Source organism: Elephas maximus, chromosome 1 (assembly GCF_024166365.1).
Source record: "Elephas maximus indicus isolate mEleMax1 chromosome 1, mEleMax1 primary haplotype, whole genome shotgun sequence".
In the NCBI taxonomy this organism is placed as follows: domain Eukaryota; kingdom Metazoa; phylum Chordata; class Mammalia; order Proboscidea; family Elephantidae; genus Elephas; species Elephas maximus.
In genome coordinates this window covers 111552069-111578583 of record NC_064819.1, presented here as the reverse complement: position 1 = coordinate 111578583, position 26515 = coordinate 111552069, and the positions used below count along the sequence as shown (strand labels likewise).

Here is a 26515-nt window from a genome sequence, read left to right as displayed (position 1 = left end):
GCTAAAATTTGCTTCTCTTCCTTTATTCTTTCTTATTGTTGTTAGCTGTGATCGAGCCGTCCCAACCCCATGCACAATGGAACGAATGCTGTTCAATCCTGAGCCATCCCCATGATCAGTTACAGATCACACCATTGTGATCCGTAGAGTTTTCATTTGCTGATTTTGGAAGTAGATCACCAGGCCTTTCTTCCTAGTCTGTCTTAGTCTAGAAGCTCTGCTGAAACTTGTTCAACATCATAGCAACATGAAAGCCTCTACTGGCAGAGAGGTGGTAGCTGGGCATAAAGTGCAATGGGCATAAAGTGCAGGAGTCGAACCCAGGCCTCCTGCATGGAGGGCAAGAATTCTACCACCGAATCACTAATGCCTACACGCCACTGTGTTAGGAATAGGTTATAGGGGCAAGGGGAAAAGGAGGGACACAAATTGGAGGTTATTGCCATAATACAGGTTAGAGATGGCAGTGGCTTGGAAACTTTCCATCACCTCAAAAAATTGGAGGGAGACATTTTAAAGGGGAAAGTAATACAAAATACGAGATAGTCATTTTCATTAACAAGATGTTAGCATAGAGCCCAATTGTAATATAATTTATTACAAGGAGTAATCTCATGCTTCATTCATCCACTTATTAATTTATTTTTTAAATTAAGATTATAGAGATTAACAAAAATATAACTGTCATTGTCATCAACAAGAGCAGCAGCAGCGACAGCAGCAATGTAATCAATCACTTTGTAATTATAATGAAAACTTTTTAGCGTTTACTATATGCCAGACGTGATGCCTATGGATATTATCATGATTATAATATATTATTGTTAATTATTATTATATTTTGATGCACTTCTTTATAACCAAACTAGACTGCCACAAAATTAGCAAACTAGTGACCAAAAGCCTCATACAACTGCCTAAAAAAAAAAAGTCAGTGTTATTTCTGTGCTCTACAATCCAGCATTACTAATGATTTACCCACCGTTGTACCTATCTAAAACCCAGCCCAGAAAATGCATGCCCCATATTTTCCAGATGTCTTCTTCCTTTATAATACATAAAGTCATGTTACTAGTGTTTCATTCTCACTGAGTCTGTCAGCTTATAGAAGTCTTCTTTATTGCATTGTTTTTTCTTTGAATTATCTGCTTGGAAGAACATTAAGCTGAAACCGTTTCTCAGCCCCCAAGATGGTGCTGTCCAAATTGCATGCACTTTTCTGCCTCTGCAGCTGCCTCACACTGGTTCGTTTTGGCTGGCAAGACCTACATCCTGCTGCCCAGATGAAATCATCAGGTAAGAACTGTATTTGTTCAAGGACTTGAGCAACTAACATGTTGACAGATGGCCCCAGATAAGTTGCATGTAGAACCCCTAAAGCAAGTCTTGTTAAGAAGAATGCTCATGGAGACACTCTGTTCTCCTGGGGTATGAGCGAGAGTCTCACTTTCTTGTAGTTCCAGCTGGAAGCAAAGCAGTGCCTCTCTTCTTCAGTATCATGACTGAAGGATAGAACCAGGGTAAGATGTTTTAAGACAAACTGGAATCTCAGCTTACAATCACTGTCGAAAACTGTGCCCTAGTCACTCCCACTTGAGCCCAGTAGCACAAACTCTGCAATTCACTGAGAGGCAACCTCAAAACCTGCTTCCACAAAGGTGAGGAAGAGGCAGGTATCTTGATCAACAGGCATGGTCCTTGTTAGTAGTGGGGATGGTGTGAGAAGATGGCAATTTAGGGTCTTGGGATCCAGAGGGAAGCAATGTTTTCTCCGTAATAACAGAGAGGAGTAGGGACAAATAGGTACCAAGAAGCTCCTGATGACAACTGACCTTCCTCACTTGCTCTTTTTTACTTTGTGCTGGGAGGGAAGGAGAAGAGATAGGTGAAGGCTTAGGCAAGCCTAGGAAGAGTGGCCAGAGCTGGATAGCCATCTCTAGACAGGACTGATTGCTAGGAGAGTGCTTCTGGAGCTTTGTGAATTCCTGCTAATCTCAGAGGGTCATGTCCTTATCTGGTCTCCTAATGAGAGCTGTGTAGGTGGCCTCTGAATGGCATCACACTATCTGTGCACCTGGATAGATGTGGTGGCTCTGGATCCAGTCATTCAGGCTCTATGGGTGACTCCTTAGCATAGCATTTACAGAAGTGCTTTCATAACTCAGTGACTGACAGATAAGTTCTGCCCTACTTTGTAGTTGAGGAAGTGAAGGCATTAGTAGGAGAAGGACTATATCTTATATCTACATTTGCATATGAAATGGAATAATATCTCACAGGTCTATTGATTCACTAGTATTTATCAGGAAGCTAAGGTAACTAAGACAGAGTGCTTGCAGTCAAGTTCAAGGAGCTTGCAGTCTAGTTGAAATTAAGTTCATTTTTTCCCATTGCTTTTTATATGATGAACAAATTACCACCTAGGAGGCATTTGTATCATTCACTTTTTCTTGGCACAGGGTGAGGAACTTAAAGCATGTTTTCTATCCCCTCATATTTAAAATTAATTGGGAAGCTGACTACAGAAACTTGAGGACAGAGACACTGCTTCTTATTCATCTATGCATTTCCAGCATTGAGCCAATGCCCTCTCCATTGTAAGTTTTCAAAAATGAATGCATAATTTTTTTTTCAAAAATATTGAAAAACTTTAACAAAAGATCAAAATAAGACACAATTCTTTATAATCTTTTAATTAAATGGATAGACATAAAATATGGGCTAGAGATATCATATTTGCTAATGGAGGACATAAAGCCATACAACCCAAAAACCAAACCTGTTGCTGTTGAGTCAATTCTGACTCATAACAACCCCATAGGACAGAGTAGAACTGCCCCACAGGGTTTCCAAGGAGCAGTTGGTAGATTCGAGCTGCCGACCTTTTCAGTTAGCAGCTAAGCTCTTAACCACTGTGCTGCCAGGGCTCCAAAGCCATACCCAAAACCCATTGCTGTGGAGTCGATTCTGACACATAGTGACTCTATAAGGACAGAGTAGAACTGCCCCATAGAGTTTCCAAGGAGCACCTGGTGGATTCAAAGTGCTGACCTTTTGGTTAGCAGCCATAGCACTTAACAACTACACCACACAAGAGCATATAATTTTTTTCTAGCCTGTATATAATTCATCTTCAAACCTGGGACTGAATATCAAGAACATCTGACAAATACATGCCACCATAAATGTGTATTAATAGTATACCACTCATCTTCAATGCTGCTATTAAAATAAGCTGAAGAAAAATAGAAAGAGACATTTATAAATTCTGACCACAGAAACTGTGTCATCTAGAGAGTGGCCATTTAGCCTGACAAGCATCTTCCTTTATGATGAGTCCTGGTAGATTGTTAAAGAATAGGAGATTCAAGACCATGGCTGAGCTGGCTTCATGTCAGTGAGCTGTTTCTGCAGCCACCCTGACTCTGACCACTGAACACTCTCATGGCTCTTAAGCCGAACTCACAGCTCTCAGGGTAGTGCCTTCCAGGCAGCTGTGAGTTCTCAGGAGCTGTGTGCCCTGGAGGTCTCCCAACAACCCTTTATACCCACACCATGGCTACCTGTAGGGTGGGGTGCAGCCCCTCGCAGGCTGCTCATTGCTAGAAGGAATGGCAGGCATGGCCTAGCCTGTCGTCCTCTGGATCTGATGTCCCCCTGTTACACCATGAAGCATGGCACAGTAGAAAGTCTTTAACCAGAGGTGAAGAGCCTATTGATAGCCTTACTGGTAAAGTTAAAAAAAAAAAATCACTGAGGAAATGTCCTGACAGATATAAAAATTCTGAATCTGCTCAAAGGGAAAGTGCTATGCTCCAATCTAGATCTGCTAAAACCCCTCCAATACCTTTACCGTGCATTTGGGTAGCACTAGTGGACAAACTCTGAGGAAGGGAACTAATATCAGTTGTCCACCTATTATGTGTCAACTTGTGAAGTAGGTGCTTGACCTACATTATCACTTCATCCTCACAGCTGCTCTGCAGACCATCCTGATGGTCTCTAACCAACAGAAAAAAAAAAAAAAAAACCCAAATCTGCTGCCATCAAATCAATCCCGACTCATAGTGACCCTATAGGACAGAGTAGAAATGCTCCATAGGGTTTCCAAGGAGTGCCTGGTGGATTTGAACTGCCAACCTTTTGATTAACAGCTGTAGCTCTTAACTACTACTCCACTGGGGTTTCCGTAACTATCAGAGAGGTAGTATAAATTGCCTAGGCTAGAGTATTGTAGCTTGTTAGAGGCACATCTGGAATTCAAAGTAGGATTACCTGGCTCTAATATCCAGAGACTGTCCATCTTACCCCGCTACCTTCCTGAGAACTGCCTCTCACCATTTGACTGTGGATTGCTGATCCATGTGTCAGGTCAGGTGGCTTGGTGCCTTAGCTAAGTGCTTCTTAAACTTCAGTGGACACATCTTTTCTGATTCAGTAGAAATGAATGCCTGAGATTCTGCATTTTCCAGCTGCCAGGTGATGCCAGTGGTGCTGGTCCACAGACCCCAGTTTGAGTAGTAAGGCTTTATTGTTGAAAGGCTTCATGGCTGACAGGTGCTTCATACATGAGTCACCTAAATGGGCTTCTTCCAATGATGCAGCCTTTCTGGGTGATGCCACATGATAGCAATGGAGATGTCATACCTAATAAGGATCTTGGTGTCTTAAGTGGTAGAGGCAGGATATGATGGCAACCACAAAGGAGTCAGTCCTAGCAGAGTAATCAATTCCCATAGTCCAATAAAGAGGAAGAGATGGGCCAGCTGAATGTATGGAAAAGTGAGGGTCTGGAGTACTGGAAATCAAACCAAATATGGATTTGATGGGAGCTTAGAAAGGAAGAGAACAGATGAAGCCTCAGGTGTGTGGAAGGGTTTTGGCACCAGAGAAGAGCAGAGCAGTTTCAGGAGTGGGTGTAAGTAAAAGGATATATATGATAAAGAGTTTGAAGGAGGAAGAACAAGAGAGACCAGCAGTAGTGAAAAGCTTAGTTCAGTTCATTTTCACAAATATTTTTTGAGCACCTACTCTGTGCCAGACATTGTATTGAGACCCAAAAATCCAAAGTCATGGATCCAGCTCTTGAAAAATAGCCAAGTGTGGGACACAGAGAATGCAAACAAATAATCGTCATATAAATGTGATAGGAAGGATGATTTTAAAAATATGTACAAGGTATCTATGTAATACCGAGAATGATATGATTAATTCTGTGTCTTAGGCTGGGTTTTCTAGAGAAGCAAAACCAGTAAAGCATATAATATATATATAGAGAGAGCTTTACATCAAGGAAATGGCTCAAGCAGTTGTAGAGGCTGGAAGTTCCAAGTCTGTGGGTTAGAATAGAGGCTTCTCCTGATTCACGTAGCCATAGGGGCTGGCGAACCAAAGATCGGCAGGTCAGAGAGCAGGGCTCTTGCTCACAGGCTGTGGAGATCAAGGAATCCCAAGATCAGAAGGCAAGACCACAGGTAAGCTGCTGGCTCAAGTCCTAAGAATCAGAGGTCAGACAAACAGGAGCCAGCTGCAGGATCCAGAACAAGCAAAAGCCCCAAGCCTTGCCAGAATGTTCATTTATATTCAATGTAGGCTACACTTCCGAGGAAACTTCCTTTCAACTGATTGGCTACTCACAGCAGATTCCATCATGGAGGTGATCACATCATATCAAATCTCATCACGGAAGTGATCACAACATCATATGACTGTCAAACCACTGAGAATCATGGCCCAGCCAAGTTGACACACAGCCTTAACCAACACACTCTGTATGAGGGGTCAGAGAAGGCTTCAGAGAAGATATGGCATCTGATCAAAGTATTAAAGATTGAATAGAAGTTTGCCAAGGGAATTTCAAGCATAGGGAATAGTATTTACAAAGTGCAGAGGCATCGAACAGCCTAGTGTGTAGGTCAGGAGTGCTGAAGCACATGGTGGGGGGATATCTTAAGGGGTAGAAGCAGGAGAGGAGTACAAGGCAGTGGACCTCCAGATCACGGAGGGTCTTTCTTATGAAAGTCCTGGAAGTTGGGATTTAACTTATATCTATGAATCTAAACACACTTCAATCCCAGTACACTGGCAGGAGTCCCTGGTTGGTGCCGTTAAGTGCTCAGCTACTAAGTGAAATGTTGTGGTTCAAATGCACCCAGAAGTACCTTGGAAGAAAGGCCTGGCAATCTGCTTCTGAAAGGTCACAGCCATGAAAACCCTATGGAGCAGTTCTAGTCTGACCTACCTGGGGTTACCACACACTGGTTACATTTGTGCCTCAGTGACAGTGTATTTGCTTAGGAGGATATGTGCAGATTTAAATTCCACCTGCAAACTGCCTTCCAAAAAGATTTCAATACATTCCTGCTTCGAGAATTACTTAAAATCCCTTGAAGACTTTTGAGAATTTCCTGGTGAGGTTTGTGCTTTTCATACTCCAGGAGCTGTGTGAAGGGTGCATTTGAAGGGTCCAAGGTGCATAAGACAGGAGGGATAGCAACTGTCTGGTGAAGAAACAATAAGGGTTCAAATGAGGCAGTTGAGCTTAACGGTCAGAATATATTGGAGAAATAATCCTAAGCTAAATAAAAATATTAGAAATTGAGACTTGGTTAGATGTAGGGAATTGGTGAGAAAGAGGTAGAACAGTAGAATGATTCCCAGATTGCTGGTGTGGGATACAAGAGATAGGATTTGCAGGCTACATGGTAGAAAGGTGAGGAGGAAGAGTTGGAAATGGTCGTTTAGTTTCATTTTGGACCATTGGCTTTGATGTTCCTATGGGAAGAACATCAGGCCAAGGGGAAGTTGAAAGCACAAATCTAAAATGTAGGGTCAAGTTCATGTTTACAGAAAACAGATATGGTAAGTCATTTTTAATATAATCTGCATAGGAGTAAAAAGTGAGGGCAAGGTCATAAATATTAGGGGGTGATGGTCTTAAGTATCTTACGAGAAGGGCTACGTCTGCCTCCATCTTTTTATCCTCCAAAAACCCCACACACTGCCTTGCGCACAGAAGGCCCTCGATAATTATTTGTGTATTTTGCCAGTTAGGTAAAGAAATGGAGGAGTCCAGAAACCATGGGCATTAACTTGATTCCCTTGGAATTCCTTTGCATAATAAAGTCTGGGGTGTAATTGATGACTGATGAGATGGTATTTACCTGTTCTTTTTTTTTTTTCAGTATGGCTTAATGAAATACAAGCTTTGATAGCTGCTGCAAGTTTTGGCCAAACTAAAATTCCCAGAGGAAGTGGATCTTATTCTGTTGGTTGTACAGACTTGATGTTTAATTACACCAAAAAGGTAATGCTTTGATTAATACAACTTACTTATTTTTTTTACCCTTATAGACTTTTTGTACTGACTGTTTCTATGGCCCTTTAGAAGGTACTGCAACTTGACATTGTCCTCACCTGAGAGTGACTCATTTTACCATTCATGTTGCTTCATAAGAAGCCTTTTGCTAGTTTAGTCATTCCCCAGTTCTTTGCTGTCATCCGATGAATTAAGCAGCATCCTCTATTTTCCTTTTCCTTAATGGCTGAAGCCAGGTTGCTTATAATTTCTTTTCACTTAGAAAGCATATTGTTCTATTTCTCTTCTCTTTCATAATGGTTTTCAGTCACCACAACAGCTTAAAATATTCTCTCCATCTTTTCATGAACTATGGAGTATTTGGGTCCTCACTAATTAAATGTGCAAAATAGCTGTTGGCATATGTTTGAAAAGCAACTTCTCAAAAGTACATTAATTTCCTTTCTCAACAGGGCAGCTTCTTGCGTCTGTATTATCCAACCCAAGATGATGACCACCATGATACTCTTTGGATCCCAAACAAAGAATATTTTTTTGGTCTTACTAAAGTTCTTGGAACACACAGTATTATGGCCAAGTTTTTGGGCTTATTATTTGGTAAGATTTCTGTTGATCCTACTTTGTAGGCTCTGCTCTTTAGTTTTCCTTCTTCCACGCTGTGGGAGAGCAATAATGTGAGAGTAGCATGTTGGCTGGTGTGACCCTGTATGCTCTGTGTTAGGTGCTTTCTAAAGCCAGGAAAAAAAAAAAAAGAAGGAAGGAAAGGAGAGAAGGAGGAAAGAAAGGAGGGAGGTATCTTAGTTACCTAGTACTTTTATAACAGAAATACCACAATTGGATGGCTTTAAGAAATTTATTCTCTCACAGCCTAGGAGACTAGAAGTCTGAATTCAGGATACCAGCTCCAGGCTTTCTGTCTCTGCCAGCTCTGGGGGAAGGTCCTTGTCATCAGTCTTCTCTGGGTCTAGGAGTTTCTCAGCACATGGACCCTGGATCCAAAGGACATGCTCCACTCCAGGCTCTTCTTTCTTGGTGATAGGAGGTCCCTTTCCTCTCTGCCCTTTCCTCTCTGCTTACTTCTCTCTTCTGTATCTCAAAAAAGATTGAATCAAGATAAAATCTAATCCTGTAGATTGCATCCTGCCTCATTAACAATAACTGCCTCTAATCCTGCCTTGTTAACATCATAAATGAAAAGAAAAACCCAAACCCATTGCCATCAAGTCAATTTTGACTCATTACAACCCTGTAGGACAGAGTAGAATTGCCCTGTAGGGTTTCCAAGGAGTGCCTGATGGATTCAAACTGCCAGTCTTTTTGTTAGCAGCCAAACTCTTAACCACTACGCCACCAGTAACATCATAGCGGTTAGGATTTACAACACACAGGATAATTACATCAGATCAAATGGAGGACAAGCACACAACACTGAGAATCATGATCTAACCAAGTTGACACATACTTTTGGGGGTTACAATTCAATCCACGACAAGAGGGAAGGAAAAAAAGAACAAAAAGAATGGCAGGAAGGAGGGAAGAAGGAATGAAAGAGGGTGGGAGGGAAGGAGAGAGGGAGAGCGGGTGGTAGCAATGGAGGGAAGGTGAGAGGGAGGAAGGGAGGGAGAAAAGGAAAGAAGGAAGAAAGCAAGGGAGGAAGGAAAGAAGGGATGAAGGAAAGAAAGAGGGAGGGAGGGAGGGAAGGAAACCATTGTGTTGTTCCAAACCCAAAACGAATGAGCCATAAATGTCATAAATGAAAGAGGCTGGACTGTCATTCCCACCCATGGCAGCCTAAAGGGCCAGTCTTCCTCACTGAGATAGCTCTACCACCCCTGATAATTAAATGTGTATCCATCACTTAATTCATCCACATTACAGTCATAATAGACTTTTCCTTATCTGTTTGCCCAGATACTGCTGTTGTTGGGCTGAGTTAATTATGTTTTGAAATTTTCCCCTCAAAACTATCTGCAACTTTTGGGATTCATTTTAAACATCACCCTGGAGGGTTTTTGTTTTGTTTATAATAGAAGTGATGACAAGATTATAACTGTGTACTTTGATGGTGCTATGTATCTTATAAGAGGAATCCTGGTGGTGCAATGGTTAGGGGCTCAGCTGCTAAGGAAACGGTTGGTGGTTTGAACCTACCCAGTAGCTCTGAGGGAGAAAAACCCTGGCAGTCTGCTTCCATAAAGATTAAAGCCAAGAAAACCCTATGGGGCGGTTCTACTCTGTCACATGGGGTCGCTATGAGTTGGAATTGACTTAGTACCTAGCAAAAACATTTGGAGCCCTGGTGGCACGCAGTTAAGAACTTGGCTGCTAACCAAAAGGTTGGCAGTTTGAATCTACCAGCCATTCCTTGGAAACCCTATGGGGCAGTTCTACTCTGTCCAGTAGGGTTGCTATGAGTCAGAATCAACTCGATGGCATTGAGTTTTGTAACAACAACAACAACAACATATCTTATAAATCATTTCCATAGCAGTCATTACAATCTTCACGATCACATCTCTATTTTGAGAAAATGAAACACAAATAATAGCTAATAATAATGATGGCAGTAACAATTAAGAAGTGAAAACAATGTCTTCCATTCTTTTTAAATTGTGACCTATGTGACTGGTGCTTTACTTATGTTATCTAATGAAATAAAATTCTCACAAAAACTCTGTGCGATAGATATCATCTTCTCCATTTTACAGAAGAGGGATCTGAGCCTCAGAGTTGGCATAACTTGCCCAAGGTCAGTAGCTAGTAGGTGGCAGAGCTGCTTCCAAAGCCCTGAGTCTGAAGGCAGAATGAGAGAAGGCTCCAATTCTCAGGCTCTAGCTCTCAATGTAATTTTCTTGAGGTTTATTGGTGGTATAGATTGAATTGTGTCCCCCGAAACATGTGTTGCAATCCTAACCCCTATACATGTGGATGTAATTCTATTTGGAAATAGTTTTCTTTGTTATGTTAATTAGGTCCTATCAGTGTAGAATGTGTCCTAGACCTAATCCCTGTTGCATAAGGCCCATCCTGGTGGTGCAGTGGTCAAGCACTCAGCTACTAATCGAAAGGTTGGCTGTTCAAACCCACCCAGCGGCTCCAAGGGAGAAAGACCTGGCAATGTGCTTCCTTAAAGATTACAGCCTACGAAACCTTATGAGGCAGTTCTACTCTGTCATGTAGAGTTGTTGTAAATTGGAATCCATTCAATGGCACACAGCAACATCATAGACACAGAGGCAAGTAAATAGACACAAGGAAGGCAGACACTATCTGAAGACAACAGAGGCAGACGAGGCTACCAGCCCAGCACTCCAAGGGTTGCTGGCTACTAGAAGCTGAAATAGATTTAAAAAAGGACCTCTCCTTATAGCCAGTGTCCTGAATTTAGACTTTTAGCCTTAACTGTAAGAAAATAAATTTCTGTCCTTTAAAACCACTCATTTGTGGTATTTCTGGTATACCCACTCCCAAACTGGTATAAAAAACTGGTATAGCAGGTGAAAAAACAAAGACAACTGGATAGTCTAGTTTTGGAGCATTCCCACTAAAGTTTTGCCAAGACCTGGGAATGGCAATAAGGAGCAGCCTTCTGGAATACACCACTAAGAAGGAACAATCTTTCACCATAAATTGAGGACTGACAGAACTGATAATTAATGATCCTATGGTCTTAAGGGAGCCCTGGTGGCATAGTGGTTAAGAGCTCGGCTGCTAACCAAAACGTTGACAGTTTGAATCCACCAGCTGCTACTTGGAAACTCTATGGGCAGTTCTACCCTGTCGTATAGGGTTGCTATGAGTCAGAACCGACTCAATGGCATCTAACGATAACAACAACCTGGTCTTACGAGGAGCCCTGGTGGCAAAGTGGTTAAGAACTCAGCTGCTAACCAAAAGGTTGGCAGTTTGAATCCACAAGCCACTCCTTGGAAACTCTATGGGCAGTTCTACCCTGTCCTATAGGGTTCCTGTGAGTCAGAACTGACTCAATGGCACCTAACAATAACAACAACGTGGTCTTAAGAGCTGCCCTGGTGGCATAGTGGTTAAGAACTCGGCTGCTAACCAAAAGGTCAGCAGTTCTAAACCACCAGCTCCTTGAAAACCCTATGGGGCAGTTCTGCCATGTCCTGTAGGGCTGCTGTGAGTCAGAATTGGTAACTGGTTTGGAGTTTTTTTTTTTTTTTTAATGGTCTTAGGAAGGAGCCCTGGTGGTGCAGTGGTTAAGTGCTGGAGTGCTAACTGAAAGGTTCAAACCCACCAGCTGCTCCATGGGAGAAAGATGTGGCAGTCTGCTTTCATAAAGATTACAGCCTTGGAAACCATATGGAGCAGTTCTAATCTGTTGAAATTGACTCAGTAGCAACGAGTATGGTTTTACGGAAACACACAAAGTTTAGGTCTATGATTGATGGGTATCAAGTAGCAGACTTTTTTTTTTTAATGAATTCACTGTTAATCCATACCAAAAAACCAAACCAAACCCGTTGCTGTTGAGTCATTTCTGACTCATAGCGACCCCATGTGACAAACATAGATATAGATTTCATGGGTCAGGATTTTTTTTTTTTAATTGTGGTTTAGGTGAAAGTTTACAGTGCAAATTAGTTTTTCACTCAAAAACTTATACACAAATTGTTTTGTGACATTGGTTATTGGTTGTAATCTCCACAATGTGTTGACACTCTCCCCCTTTTCCTTTCCCCCCAGGGTTCCCCACTTCCATTTGTCTAGTTTTCCTATCCCTTCCTGCCTTCTCATCTTTGCTTTTGGGCAGGTGTTGTGGATTGAGTTGTATTCCCTAAAAATGTGTAACAACTTGGCTAGGCCATGATTCCTAGTATTGTGTGGTTGTCTACCATTTTGTCATCTGATGTTTTTATCCTATATGTTGTAAATCCTAACTTCTATGCTGTTAATGAGGCAGGATTAGAAGCAGTAATGTTAATGATGTGGGACTCAATCTATGGGATAAGGTTTTATCTTGAGTCAATCTCTTTGAGATATAAAAAAGAGAATTGGGGCAGAAAAGAGAGGGAACTCATTACCACCACGCAAGAAGAGCCAGGAGTGGAGCACATCCTTTGGACCTGGGGTCCCTGCTCTGAGAATCTCCTAGACCAGGGGAAGATTGATGACAAGGAACTTACCCCAGAGCCGATAGAGAGAGAAAGCCTTCCCCTGGAGCTGGTGTTCTGAATTTGGACTTCTAGCCTCCTAGACTGTGAGAGAATAAATTTCTTTTTGTTAAAGCCATCCACTTGTGGTATTTCTGTTATAGCAGCACTACATACCTAAGACAGTAGGTGTTGCCCATTGGATATTGTATACATGGTTGAACTAAGAAGCACTTTCCTCATGTGTGTTATTATTTCTTTTATTTAAAAAAAAAAAGAAGCAGAAAAACATTGCCTTTGAGTTGATTCCCACTGATAGCAACTCTATAAGACAGAGTAGAACTGCCCCATAGGGGCTGCCAGGGAGTGGCTGGTGGATTCAAACTGCCGACCTTTTTTGGTTAGCAGGCAAGTGCTTAACCACTATGTTACCAGAGCCTATCTAATCTTTGGCTGAAAGGTATATTTTGGGAGTGGCTTCAATTCAGAGTTAGCAGGGTGTCTGGGGACTATGATCTCAGGGATTCCTCTAGTCTCTGGCAGAACAGTAAGCCTGGCCTTTTTCTGTGAATTTGAATTTTGTTATGTATTTTTCTCCTGCTCTGTCTGGGACCCTCTATTGTGATCCCTGTCAGAGCAGTTGGTGGTGGTAGCCAGGATCAGGCTGATGAAGACTGTGGTTCATGTGGTCCCATAGTCCTTTGGACTAGTATCTGTCTTTGGTTTTCTGCTTTCTCCTTTGCTCCGGATGTAATGGGACTGATAGATTTATCTTAGATGGCCACTGTCAAGCTTTTAAAACCCCAGACACTACTCACCAAAGCAGAATGTAGAACATTTTCTTTATGAACTATGTTATGCCATTTGACCTAGATGTCCCCCAGAGACCATGGTCCCCACTGCTCAGCCCTAGTAACTTGGTCCCTCAAGGTGTTTGGATGTGTCTAGAAAGCTTCTATGACTTTGTCTTGTTCAAGTTGTGCTACCTTCCCCTGTAGTGTGTTTCTTTCCCTTCACCAAAGTTAACTTGCCTACTATCTAGTTAGTGATTTCCAGTCCCCTCCCTCGTAACCATCAAAGATTTTTTTTTTCTGTGTATAAACCTTTTCTTGGGTTTTTATAATAGTGGTCTTATACAATATTTGTCCTTTTGTGGTTGACTTATTTCATTCAGCATAATGCCCTCCAGATACACCCATGTTGTGAAATGTTTCCAAGATTCATTATTGCTCTTTATCTTTGCATAGTATTCCATTGTGTATATGTACCATAATTTGTGTATTCGTTCATCTGTTGTTGGGCACGTAGGCTGTTTCTATCTTTTTGCTGTTGTGAATAATGCTGCAATGAACATGGGTATGCATATGTCAATTTGTGTGACGGATCTTATTTCTCTAGGATATATTCCTAAGAGTGGGGTTGCCAGATCATATGGTATTTCTATTTCTGGCTTTGTAAGGACACACCATATCGTTTCCATAGTGGCTATACCATTTTACATTACCACCAGCAGCACATAAAAATTCCAAGTTTCCTGCAACCTCTCAATATTTGTTATTTTCTGTCTTTTTCTAGTAGTTCATTTTTTTCACAGATGGACATCCAGTTTTTCCAGCACTATTTGTTAAAGAGACTGTCTTTTCCCCATTTGATGGACTTTGGGCCTTTGTTGAAGATCAGCTGACCATAGGTGGATGGATTTACATCTGCGTTCTCAATTCTGTTCCATTGGTCTTTGTATCTGTCATTGTACCAGTACCAGGCTGTTTTGACTACCATGGCTGTACAGTAGGTTCTGAGATCAGGTAGTGTGAGGCTTCCTACTTTGTTCTTTTTCTTTAATAATGCCTACGTATCGGGGGCCTCTTTCCTTTCCATATAAAAGTTAATGATTAGTTTTTCCATCTTGTTAATGAATACTGTTGGTATTTGGATCAGGATTGCTTTATATTTGTAGATCGTTTTGGGAAGATTGACATTTTCACCATGTTAAGTCTATTCATGAACATGGTATGCTTTTCCAATTATGTAGGTCTCTTTTGGTTTCTTGCAGTAGTGTTTTGTAGTTTTCTTTGTATAGGTCTTTTACATCCCTGGTTAGATTTATTCGTAAGTATTTTATCTTTTTAGGGACTATTATAAAAGGTCTGGTTTTCATGATTTCCTTTTTGAAGATCTTTTTGTTGGTGTATAGGAATCCAGCTGATTTTTGTATTTTGATCTTGCATCCTGCTACTCTGATGAATCTACTAGTTCCAGTAGTTTTCTTGCAGAATCTTTGGGGTTCTTTATGTATAGGATTATATCATTTGCAATTAAGGATAGTTTTACTTCTTCCTTTCCAATTATTTCTTTAGCTAGGACTTCCAGGACAGTGTTAAATAGGAGTGGTGATAAAGGGCATCCTTGTCTTATTCCCATTATCAGGGGGATTGCTTTCAGTCTCTCTCCATTAAGAATGATGTTGGCTGTTGGGTTTGTATACCTAATAGATGCCCTATATTATGTTGAGGAATTTCTCTTCTATTTTATTGAGAATTTTTATCAGGAATGGGTGTTGGACTTTATCAAAGCCCTTTTCTACATCTACTGAGATGATCATTTGATTCTTTTGTTTTATATATGTGGTGGATTACACTGATTGATTTTCTAATGTTGAACCATTCTTGCATACCTGGTATGAATCCCACTTGGTCCATGGGCAGGGATTTTATGCTAAAGAGATAGACTTTGAAATAACTGGCAAGACAGAAGAAACACTAACTATAATCTCCCATGTTGTTTAGGCTCAATGACAACTCCAGCAAAGTGGAATTCACCTCTGAGGACTGGTGAAAAATACCCACTAATTGTTTTTTCTCATGGTCTTGGAGCATTCAGGTAATGTTTGAAAGGCTAAACAATTTTAGCCTCTAGATATCAATGACTGAATACATTCCCCCCCCCCAAAAAAAAATGAATAGCAGGTTTTGGAGTGTCCTAGAGGGGTTGGGATTCCCCAAGAGTTGGCTGTCATCTACTGATCAGTCCTAACTCTGCCCAGTCAGGGTACAATATGGTTCATTCTCTCCCTCCTGCTCATGACAATTAGCCTCATAACAGAGGAGAGAGACTTTTGCAATTTTGGTTGCTGTCCTATATTATGCACTTTAAAAATTATTCTTTCTGCTAGTTCAGGTCTTCCGAGTAGCAGACACTAAGATTGGATTAACTCTGAAAGGTATTTATTGAGGGAAATGCCTGTGAAGGAAAGAGGGAAGGGAACAAAAAAAAGATGGGGAGAGCCTTCAGACCATGATAGATTAGATAATAAGCGTCTCAGAGTGCAGCACCAGTTCTGTGAAAGTTTGGGCCAGGCCAGTAGAGGGAGCCGTTTGAGACAAAGCTACTCATCCAATGAGTCCCGCATCTCACAGAAATGGGCCTATGTTAGCACCCACACTATGCTCAGTCACTGGTTGGAGGCAGCCCAAAGGAAGCTTAGCTTGGGCTTGAACGTGGTGGTGGATCTAAAGGAGCTGGAGCTGGGCGGGGTCTTAAGTCAACTATGCTCTCTGCAGCAGGTTGTCTGAGAGGTACATTTTCACGGCCACCACAATTTCTCCTACCATCTTTTCAACTGCCTCCCTGTATTCCACCTCAGAGGATCATAAGACTTTCAGAAAACAAATGGTGTTTTTTAACTGGGAAGAAGCTATCACCTGCAATAAGGAATTATATTCGGCCCTTTAATTATGGCCTAGCTAGTTATTTGATTTATACTAGACCAGTGATTATCAAATTACAGCCCTAGGGCCAATCCAGGCTGCTTCCTGTTTCTGTAAATTAAGTTTTATTGGAACACAGCAACACCTACTCATTTTTCGCATCATCTATGGATGATTTTATATTGCAACAGCGGAGTGGAATAGTTATAACAAAGATAGGATGGCCCATAGTGCAAAAATATTTACATTGTGGCCCTTTACAGAAAAAAAAAATGCTAATTCCTATTCTAGACCATTTCCCCTCCCTGAAAATGTCCTGTGTCTTTAGCAGTAGAATACATAGCTTCTATCTACCTTCTTTTTGTTCTCTGCGGACATTTCCTATGTAATGCGTGATATGAGAAAAAGATTGTGCAAAATGAAGACATGAAAAAGGGCATAAATGTAGTTGCTTAGTACATGATTCTTTAACCATCGTATCCTGTCCAATCATTTAAATGACAGCTAACATGTTTTAAGTATTTACCCTGTTTCAGACATAGTTGTAAGTACTGAAGATGTATTAAGTCACTTAATCCTTTGGTAATCCCATGAGGTACTATTCTATTATAGTATCACTCTTACAGGTGAAGAAATCAAAGCGTAGAAAAGATAAGTGACTACCCCAAGGTACACAGCTAGTAAGTGGTGGGTCCAGGATTCAAACTAGGTGGTTAGACTGTAGGTCCCATTCTCTTAATCAACACACTGCACAATCCTCTTATATACATTATCAAACCTTACAACTACCCTAAAGCTAAGGCTTTATTAGCCCTGTTTTTCAGGCAGGACAAAATTCAGTAAAGATCAGAATTACCTAAAGCCATGTAGCTGTAAATGGCAGAGGTAAGAATAAAACCCAGAACTGTCAAAGGTATAATAACTGTGGTACTATTGGCATTTTGGATCAAATAATTTTTTGTTGTGGGGAGTTGTCCTATTCATTGTAGGTGTGTAGTAGAATCCTTCTGCTTATTAGATGCTAGTAGCACTCTCTCCTCAGTCAGGACAATGAAAATGTCTCCAGACATTGCCAAATATCTCCTGAGAGGGGGAGAGGGGAGGGCAGGATACCACTCCCCCCTCCCCAGCCTTTGAGAACCGCTCTACCCCAGGGCATTGCTACAGGGGGGTGATGATCTCCATGTTCCTAGCTTTATTATGAACCCAGCCTTGTGGTCATGCTTTTTCATACAATGTGAACGGTAGTTGAACGCTTCCTTCTCTTTGTTTTAAAGGACAATTTATTCTGCTGTTGGCAATGACCTGGCATCTCATGGGTTTATCGTTGCTGCTGTAGAACACAGGTATGTCACCTGGTATGTAGCTGAGCTCTAAAATAAAAAAAAAAAAACTAAATAAAGGGAGTGTTAATGCCCATAACCGTACTTCTTTCATAAAGCTTTATTGTGAATGTTGACAGAATTGTTGACTATGATTATATGAAGAGGAAAAAAAAAAAAGAAATTGTTAGATTGTCCAAAATTTAAAAACAGCTGTATTTCTAGAGTGCATATTGTGGGCGTGTGCTGTGCTGAGTGTCTTTATACACCATTGCCTTTTTCTTCATAACAGCCATATCAGGTAACTACTATTATCACTGTTTTAAAGAGGAGGAAAATGAAGTTGAACAGGGGTAAGTCATCGGTCCAAGGTTACACAGCTAGCAAGTGAAAGCATTGAAATTTGGAGCTGAGTTTCCGTCATGGCTGGTAGCACCTTTAATCATTGTGAATATAGAATGGGTTCAGATTACCCACCACATTCAGGTCTTTTGCTCGAACTCCTTTGGGAGTCTTTTGGGTTAAAAAAAAAAAAAGAGTAGAAAAAGAAAGGTAAGCCTGAAAGATCAGTGGGAAGTTGAGGCAAGGATGCAGATGAGAAACACAAGTGAGATGAGGAAGAAAAAGAGCAATTAATTCTGTTTGCATCACAGAGATGGATCTGCATCTGCAACTTACTATTTCGAGGACCAGTCTGCTGCAATGAAAGGGAACAAGTCTTGGCTGTATTTTAAAACCCTAAAACGAGATGAGGATGAAGCACCTCTACGAAATGAGCAGGTACATTTCAGTGAGAAGAGAGGCAGTTTGGTGACCAAGAGCACGTGCAGAATGATGCCATTTGCTCATTTCATTTTACAGGTAGCAAGCTATGATCCTAGACCTCCCACTTCCTATTCCCAGAAGATCTGTCAGAAGATTTCCTGAGTCATAAAACGTCCTTAATGAAGTACCCGGTTCATAGTAAAGACAAAGGCAAACACAAAAATCCCAGAAAATAACAGTGGATATTCAGTTTTTTTTTTTTTTTTTTTGCTTTAGAACTTTTAATTTTAGAATTTTAAAAGCACGAAAAAATATTTTTTTGGACTGTCTGCCAAAAACTATATAAAAAGACTTTATTTCAGAGAGAGTGCATAGAATAGTATTAAGAGAACAGACCTTAGAATTTGAATTTCTAAGTTTGAATCCTGGCTTCATTACTTAGCAGTGGGGTGATCCTCTTGGACAAGTTAAGTTTCTTTGTGCTCACCTGTTTTATCTGCTACAAAATAGTAAATATAACAGTGTCTGTCTCAGGGACTGTTGGGAAGATGAAGTGAAATAAAATACACTGGCTGCCACCTTTGTGCCAAGCTCTCTAGTGGCTGCCTTACCTATGTTATCACATTTAATCCTACCCACAATTCATTGAGGTAGGCATTATTATTGCAATAAATGGAAGCTCAGAGAGGTTAAGTAAATTATCTGAGGTCAAACAGTAGGTAAGCAACAGAGCCAGGATTTGGACTAAGGTATACCCAGCTCCAAAGCTAACGCCTGAGTCATGCTAGGTGGTGTTCTATTCACTTTCCTTTAGCCATTTCCAGTTTATACTCAATCACTTGCTTTCCCCACATGCAATCTCTATACAAACTTTAAAGTAAGAGTTACAACATTTTACTTTGTTATTTTCTTCTTAGGTACGGCAAAGAGCCAAAGAGTGTTCCCAGGCTCTTGATTTGATTCTTGACATTGATCATGGAAGGCCAGTGCAGAATGCATTAGAGTTAGAGTTTGATGTGAAACAACTGAAGGTGAGCTTAAAAAAGCCATTTTCCCCTTGTCCTATAGTTCTTTAGTGTCTGTTTTTCTGTTATAATACAAGGTATAGCATGATAAAGGACCACACATACAAAAGAAGGTACAAGTCAAGTATTACAATAATGGGGAACTCATTAGTTTGAACTATGTGTGAAATTGACCGTAGTTCATCAGTTTTGACCTAAAAAATGGTACTTTCATATGATTCAACTTAATACTCAATTAAGTTGATTAATACAATAATAATATTAATTAATAATTCAACTGAATACAATACTTGAATTGTAATTCTTTGGAAGCCTTCTGAATGTTTTGAGCCTGATCTTGAAAAATTTGTAAAAATGTTTAGACAGAATGTGGGAGGGGGTGGAAGAATATCAAGCACAGTAGACTGAATTAGCAAAAAATCAGAAACGTTTAGGGGGGTTGAGTGGAGTACAGGGAGGAGAGGGAACTAGAAGTGCTTTAGTTTGAGTGTAAAGATGGTCTGTTCTGCAGACACATAATGAAGAGTTTGTTGTCCCTCAGTCGATCACTTTCTCCTGTCTCCATGCCTTTGTACCCTATACACACTTCCCCCTGACTAACTGCTGCTTAACATTCAAGATTCAAGTGAGGCATCATATCCGTCAAGAAGCTTTCCCAGACCCCAGTGCTCACCCCTGGACTGGATTAGATATTCATCATATGTGTTCCTTGGCACCATTGTATTGTATTTGCATCATGTGCTTGTATCTCTTTCTTCCTTAATAGATGATGAGCTCATTGAAAATGAGACGACAGTGGGCTGGTACAGAGCAGGGGCTCAACAAATACTCAGAGAATGAACGTACTAATAAACATGGGGTGGGAGGAGATGCAGAAGTCGTCATTAACGTTGAAGTTTCAAGTGTGGGTGACTAAGGGAACCATTAAATTCACTTCGGCATTTTTTTACAAATCTTCAACCCACACACACATATGCACGCACATACGTATGTAGGTATTTCTTCTCTTATTTAAGAAAAATTCAAGGTACTTAACCATGTGCATGAGATGAATAATAACTGCATGATTCCAAAATCATTTAGTCTATTTTTCTAGCACCCTGTGAGATAGTTATGAATTTATATTATGCATTTTCACATAGGACTCTATCGATAGGAACAAAGTAGCAATGATTGGGCATTCTTTTGGTGGAGCAACAGTTATACAGGCTCTTAGTGAAGACCAGAGATTCAGGTAAGAGAACAATGTATCATAAAGTGAGAGAACAGTGAACTGCTGGGTGGGTAGGGGAGGGGGGAGCCATTACACATGTGAGATAGCTACACATATATAATCCTGTTCTAAGTGGGGAACGGATCCTTTGGGTTTTCCAGGTCTCTTCCTTTGCCTCCACAAGTACTCTGTACAGATTGTCCTGAGCAGAAGCTGTCTATTCCTCCTATTGAAAACTCTTCCCCCCGACCTTGATTCCCCTCATCATTCCTATTTATCTGTTCCAAGGTCTTAACATTTTCATTTGGAATTTTATCTTTATGTATATTTTTTTTCTGTGACATAATGATTATGATAATAATATTTCCATCTTATAGTATGTCTGTGGCATAGTGGTTAAGTGCTATGGCTGCTAACCAAGAGGTTGGCAGTTCAAATTCGCCAGGCGCTCCTTGGAAACTCTATGGGGCAGTTCTACTCTGTCCTATAGGGTCGCTATAAGTCAGAATCGACTTGACAGCACTGGGTGGGTCTGGGGAGTATGCCTAGGACTTCCCCAGTAGACAGGTCATTTCTTATTAGATTTTTTTTCAATCTAATAAGATTGAATGGAGCTGGGTCTAAAATTTACACGTTATTTGGCTAGGAGCTGGAACCAAGCCCTAGTCTCCCAACTTGAAGAAATGTTTTTTGTTTTTGTTTTTTTTTTCTGGAATCATTTCATTCTAGAGTGATGAGATCCCATAGAGCCAACTATGTAGGAAGTAGGCAGGATCATTTGTGAAACTTCCTCTCACAGTTCTTAAAATCTATTTAATAGAAGGGAACTTTTTTCTTTCATCCTTTTAGTGTATATAACACAGAGGGTCCAAAAGATCAGGAAACCTATGATAAACTTTCTTTTAAACAGAAAGTTACATTTTCAAATGTTATGCTCAACATGTTTTTCTTCAATCTCCAGATACTTTTTCAGGTAGAGCACCTCTAAATATAAAGCAACGTGCCCAACTGTCACTATACAAAAGGTACAATAAATACACTAGTGAGTGTCCAGAATATCTGGAACCGTAGGGAAAATTGTGTATTTATTGTACTTTTTCAGATACCCCACAATTTTGAAGAAATTATTACTTGTTTTTAAATTTTATTTTGAAAATAATGTAAAAAAATGAATAATAAAAATTCATAAAGATATATCTTTTTAAAAGTTGTAATTCCTAAATATAGATCCCTGGGTTACACAAACAGTTTGCACTCGACTACTAACCTAAAGGTTGGTGTTCAAACCCACCCAGTGGCACTGTGGAAGAAAGCCCTGGCAGTCTGCTTCTGTAAAGATTACAGCCAAGAAAACCCTGTGGAGCATTTCGACTCTGTAAAACATGGGGTCACCATGAGTCAGAACTGACTCAATAGCGACAGGTTTAATTCTTAAATTCCTCCTAAAAAAATGATTATGTAATTCCAGGTCTGCTGTCTTATGAAGCTAATCACATTCTCTTTCTACACATTAAGGTATAATAGCTCATAAACCTAGTGAGATAACTCATAGTAAACTGGTATAGTCAATATCTGTTAATCCTAGCATTTTTAGGAGACCTTATATGTCAGTCACTGTTTAACCAGCCTTCTTTTATCATTGCTAACAAATATCTACAGATGTGGTATTGCCTTGGATGCATGGATGTTGCCACTGGGTGATGAAGTATATTCCAGAATTCCTCAGCCCCTCTTTTTTATCAACTCTGAACAATTCCAATTTCCTGCTAATATCATAAAAATGAAAAAATTATACTCACCTGATAGAGAGAGAAAAATGATTACAATCAGGTAAGTGTTCATAAGTGCCTTATTTCATCACCTAGAACAGAAACTTCAAACTTGGATAAACATCAACAGATCTCATTTGATAGGCATTGTAGAAGTGTTAAATTAATGGTTTAGGCTTTCGATAAGGGAGAATATTAGATAATCTCAGTTTCTAAGTGTTTTTAGATACATTAAAGTTTCAACTAGTGTTTACGTACATACAGCATATACTGTTAACTAAAATTTGCCTTAGGATACCTGCTACTATGATCTAAATATAAGAACACGTCTACACTGTTTTTTTTGGGGGGGCAGGGGTGGGTGCTGACGATTCCATCATTAGGCTAGGTTAGGACTTCTTTAGAGGAAAAGTCAGATCAAGTGTTGAGACGTGACATATGCCTACTTGTTGAGAAAAAATATGAATTTATAAATTCCCAAAAGTTAAATTGGGGTCCATTGAGTGTTGGCAATATGCACATATCCTGGACGTGAAAAAGAACTCTTCAGTAGGATTTCAAACTCACAGTGAAATATATAAAAGCAAAGATAGAGTTCATTCCTTCTCTGTCTAAAACCTAGTTTATTCAGAAGAGGAAAAAGGGGCAGCAGGGAGGAAGTGTACGAAGAGCCAGAGAAGAGCATGGGGTAGTTGGAGTCAGAAAGGAGGATGCAATGTCAAAGAAAGGAAGAGAAAACAGACAAACCAAGAAAGCCATCAAATGTCAACTGTCTGAGAGGGAGTAGAAAATGGCACTAAAAAATGCCATTATATTTAATGTTAGGTTGTTGATGACTTTAGAGAGCCATGTGAGTGACATTTATAAGGTGCTTACAGTTTTTTACAGTTTAAATAATACAAGGAAAAAAAATTTGTTGGTTTGTTTGTTTTTAAACTATGTTGAATCCAAGGCTTCAGTCCAAAGTGATTTGCCTAGTAGCAAATATCAATAAGCTATATATGGTTGGAGGAGGCAGGCATTGGCTCTGAGTTCAGGGCCCCTTCAACACATTCCATCTATTCAAATTGAAAGTATTCCAGTTCCCTAAAAACTGGAATCATTTAATCTAGAATTGTTTTCTAGAGGGGAAGATGAATATACTTCAGAGCCTCTAAATGAATAGCCCGTGACCCTGAAATACATCTAATTTGATCCAATCTATAATTTTTGACTCGTTGATATTTTTTAGTCTTCAGTGAATAGGCCATTCAGGCCAGTATCTTTCCTGCACCCTAACTACAAAAATAATTTTATGAAAAAATGTGATTTTTAATGTCTCATTTCTCTTTTAGGGATTCAGTCCATCAGAATTTTGATGACTTCACTTTTGCAACTGGCAAAATAGTTGGATACATATTCAGATTAAAAGGACATATAGATTCAAATGTAGCTATTGATCTTAGCAACAAAGCCTCATTAGCATTCTTACAAAAGCATTTAGGTAAGAAATTAATATTCTTTTATGACATAAACCAGATGATGTTCAGGAAAAAACTGCCTATCTTAACACAGCATTCATCCTATTTTCAAGTGTTTATAATTTAACATCACAGTAAATCAGTTTAAAAACAAAAATTTGAGAAATTAATTTTTGCTGCTTTATAAGGAGTCCAGGTGGCGCAACAGCTACGTACTTGGCTGCAAACCAAAGGGTCGAAGGTTCAAACCCACCCAGTGGCTCTGAGGAAGAAGGACCTGGTGATCTGCTTCCACAAAGATTATAGTTTAGAAAACCCTATGGGTTTTTTTTTTTTTTTTTTTATGGGGTAGTTCTACTCTGTAAATGGGGTTGTTATGAATCAAAAATCAACCCAAGGGCAAATTCAAAGCAAGCCTACCTGTTTATACTCATAGTCTTTCTGTGAAGACTGGGCTAAACTTCTGTGCTGGAGATACTGATAGCAGTGGGCCTCAATCCCATCTCTAACTTAGATGCAGCCGATCACTTGACAGCTGACACAGGGCATACCTTGGCTGTGCAATGACTGTGCATTAGTGTAATTTGTGATTCTATAGTGCCACCTAGAGGTACCCAGCTGTTTAATGCTTTCAAAACTTTGACCTGCTTATTCATATTTACATTTTATAGGACTTCAGAAAGATTTTGATCAGTGGGACTCTTTGATTGAGGGAGAAGATGAAAATCTTATTCCAGGGACCAACATTAACATAACCTGCCAACACATCAACACTATGCAGAACTCTGCAAGAATAGAGAAATAAATTGAGAAGACCTTAAACAGAAGTTTTGTTTTAAAACTGTCTTAAAGAGTAAATATATGCGTGCATGTATGTGTATGTAACTGTATTTTCCAAAATAACATTATAAAATGTGAGCTATACCATAATAATGATTGAAGCTTGGATTCAGATTTTTTTCTTCAAATGTAAAGAAATAATGTCCTGTACAAAAATCATATCAGCCTAAATTTTAATTTTACTAAGATGATAATGGAAACCCTGGTGGCATAGTGGTTAAGAGCTACAGATGCTAACCAAAAGGTTGGCAGTTTGAATGCACCAGGTGATCCTTGGAAACTCTATGGGGCAGTTCTACTCTGTCCTGTATGGTCCCTAGGAGTGAGAATCGACTTGACAGCAATGGTTTTTTTTTTTAAGATAATTTTTTGTGTCAAATTAAAAACTGCTTTTACATTATGTATTTTTAATGGGAAAGTATATTAAAACAATGCCAATGAAGACATGTTATTGTTGTTGTTGTGTGCTGTTGATTCTGACTTATAGCGACCCTATATGGAACTGCCCTATAGGGTTTCCAAGGAGCAGCTGGTGGATTTGAACTGCTGACCTTAACCGCTTTGCCACCAGGGCTCCATAATGACATGAGGCTCCCTAAAAATACAATAAAAAGGGATTTTCTTACAAAATAGTTCTCTAGGTAGAATTTATATTTGGCAGCACTTCCCTTTACCTTTTTGTCCTAGTAAGAAAAATTAGATCAAGGAGATAGTAAAATCATTGTCTTACCATAGGATTTGTGATACAATATATTAATAGTTTCAATATGAAGACTTACGGGGAATGGAGAAGGGACAGAATACTGGAGACAGGGCAAAGGCAGCTAGTTAAGGGCAGAAAGTTGATATTTTATTTGCATCTTTTTAAAGCTGTATCTTTGATGCATTCTACTTACTAAAGAATGGAGCCATTGGTATTACATCTATAAAAACAGGCCAGGAATTCTAGCTGTAACACTTATTAATAAATTAGCTATGCACTCAACAGCTGCAAAGGCTAATGGAGAAAACATTTAAAAGTACATTTAACAGCTTCATTTTCTAATTTGATTTAATTTTAATTTAAATAAATTTTATTTTATTTAATGGATGTTTTCAGTTCTGTATGTAGTAGTGGAAATAGAATAACATAACAAATGGAAATAAAAGCACAAAAACATACACACTTACACATCCAGGAGTCGTGAAAAATGTTTTTGTTTCCGAAGGGGTATACAAATTCCTGCCATTCAGTTATTTTTGGCCTAAGTATTTCTTAGCCTCGTTCCTATGAATTCACAATTATTAAGCCTGTGGAAAAATGGGAATTCCAGAACACTTAATTGTGCTTATGAGGAAACTGTACATAGAGCAAGAGGCAGTCATTCGAACAGAACAAAGGGATACTGCGTGGTTTAGAAGCAGTAAAGGTGTGCATCAGGGTTTCTCCTTTCACCATACTTATTCAATCTGTACTTGGAGCAAATAATCCCAGAAACTGGACTATATGAAGAAGAGCATGGCAATAGGATTGGAGGAAGGCTCATTAACAACCTGCGTTATGTGTATGATACAACTTTGCTTGCTGAAAGTGGGGAGAACTTGAAGCACTTACTACTGAAAATCAAAGACTACAGCCTTCAGTATGGGTTACAACCTCAATATAAAGAAGACAAAAATCCTCACAACTGGACAAATAAACAACATCATGATAAGTGGAGAAAAGATTGATGATGTCTAGGATTTCATTTCATGTGGGTCCACAATCAATGGCCACGGAAGCAACAGTCAAGAAATCAAATTATATATTGCACTGGGCAAATCTGCTGCAAAAGACCTCTTTAAAGTGTTAAAAAGCAAGGATGTCATTTTGAGGACTAAGGTGTGCCTGACCCAAGCCATGGTATTTTCAGTTGTCTCATATGCATGCTAAAGATGGGCAATAAATAAAGAAGACCAAGGAAGAATTGATGCCTTGGAATTATGAGGTTGGCAAAGAA

General features: G+C 39.7%; 1 protein-coding gene across 4 annotated transcripts in view; it reads left to right on the top strand.

The window, feature by feature from the left end:
• The window catches only part of PLA2G7 (phospholipase A2 group VII), a 48153-nt gene extending 23171 nt beyond the window's left edge, over nt 1-24982 (top strand). For 3 of the 4 annotated variants that reach the window (XM_049893670.1, XM_049893660.1, XM_049893678.1), the window contains exons 2-12: nt 1157-1296; nt 7185-7306; nt 7771-7915; nt 15222-15315; nt 17420-17488; nt 18118-18244; nt 19147-19260; nt 20397-20488; nt 22127-22297; nt 23571-23719; nt 24368-24982. In XM_049893670.1, coding sequence (XP_049749627.1) covers nt 1191-1296; nt 7185-7306; nt 7771-7915; nt 15222-15315; nt 17420-17488; nt 18118-18244; nt 19147-19260; nt 20397-20488; nt 22127-22297; nt 23571-23719; nt 24368-24501 — 1323 coding nt within the window. In that variant the 5' untranslated portion in view covers nt 1157-1190 and the 3' untranslated portion in view covers nt 24502-24982. Of the gene's footprint in view, nt 1-1156; nt 1297-2377; nt 2598-7184; nt 7307-7770; nt 7916-15221; nt 15316-17419; nt 17489-18117; nt 18245-19146; nt 19261-20396; nt 20489-22126; nt 22298-23570; nt 23720-24367 lie in introns of those variants that run through there. The other variant, XM_049893685.1, reaches the window with a different exon arrangement.
• The last annotated feature ends 1533 nt before the right edge of the window (nt 24983-26515 follow it).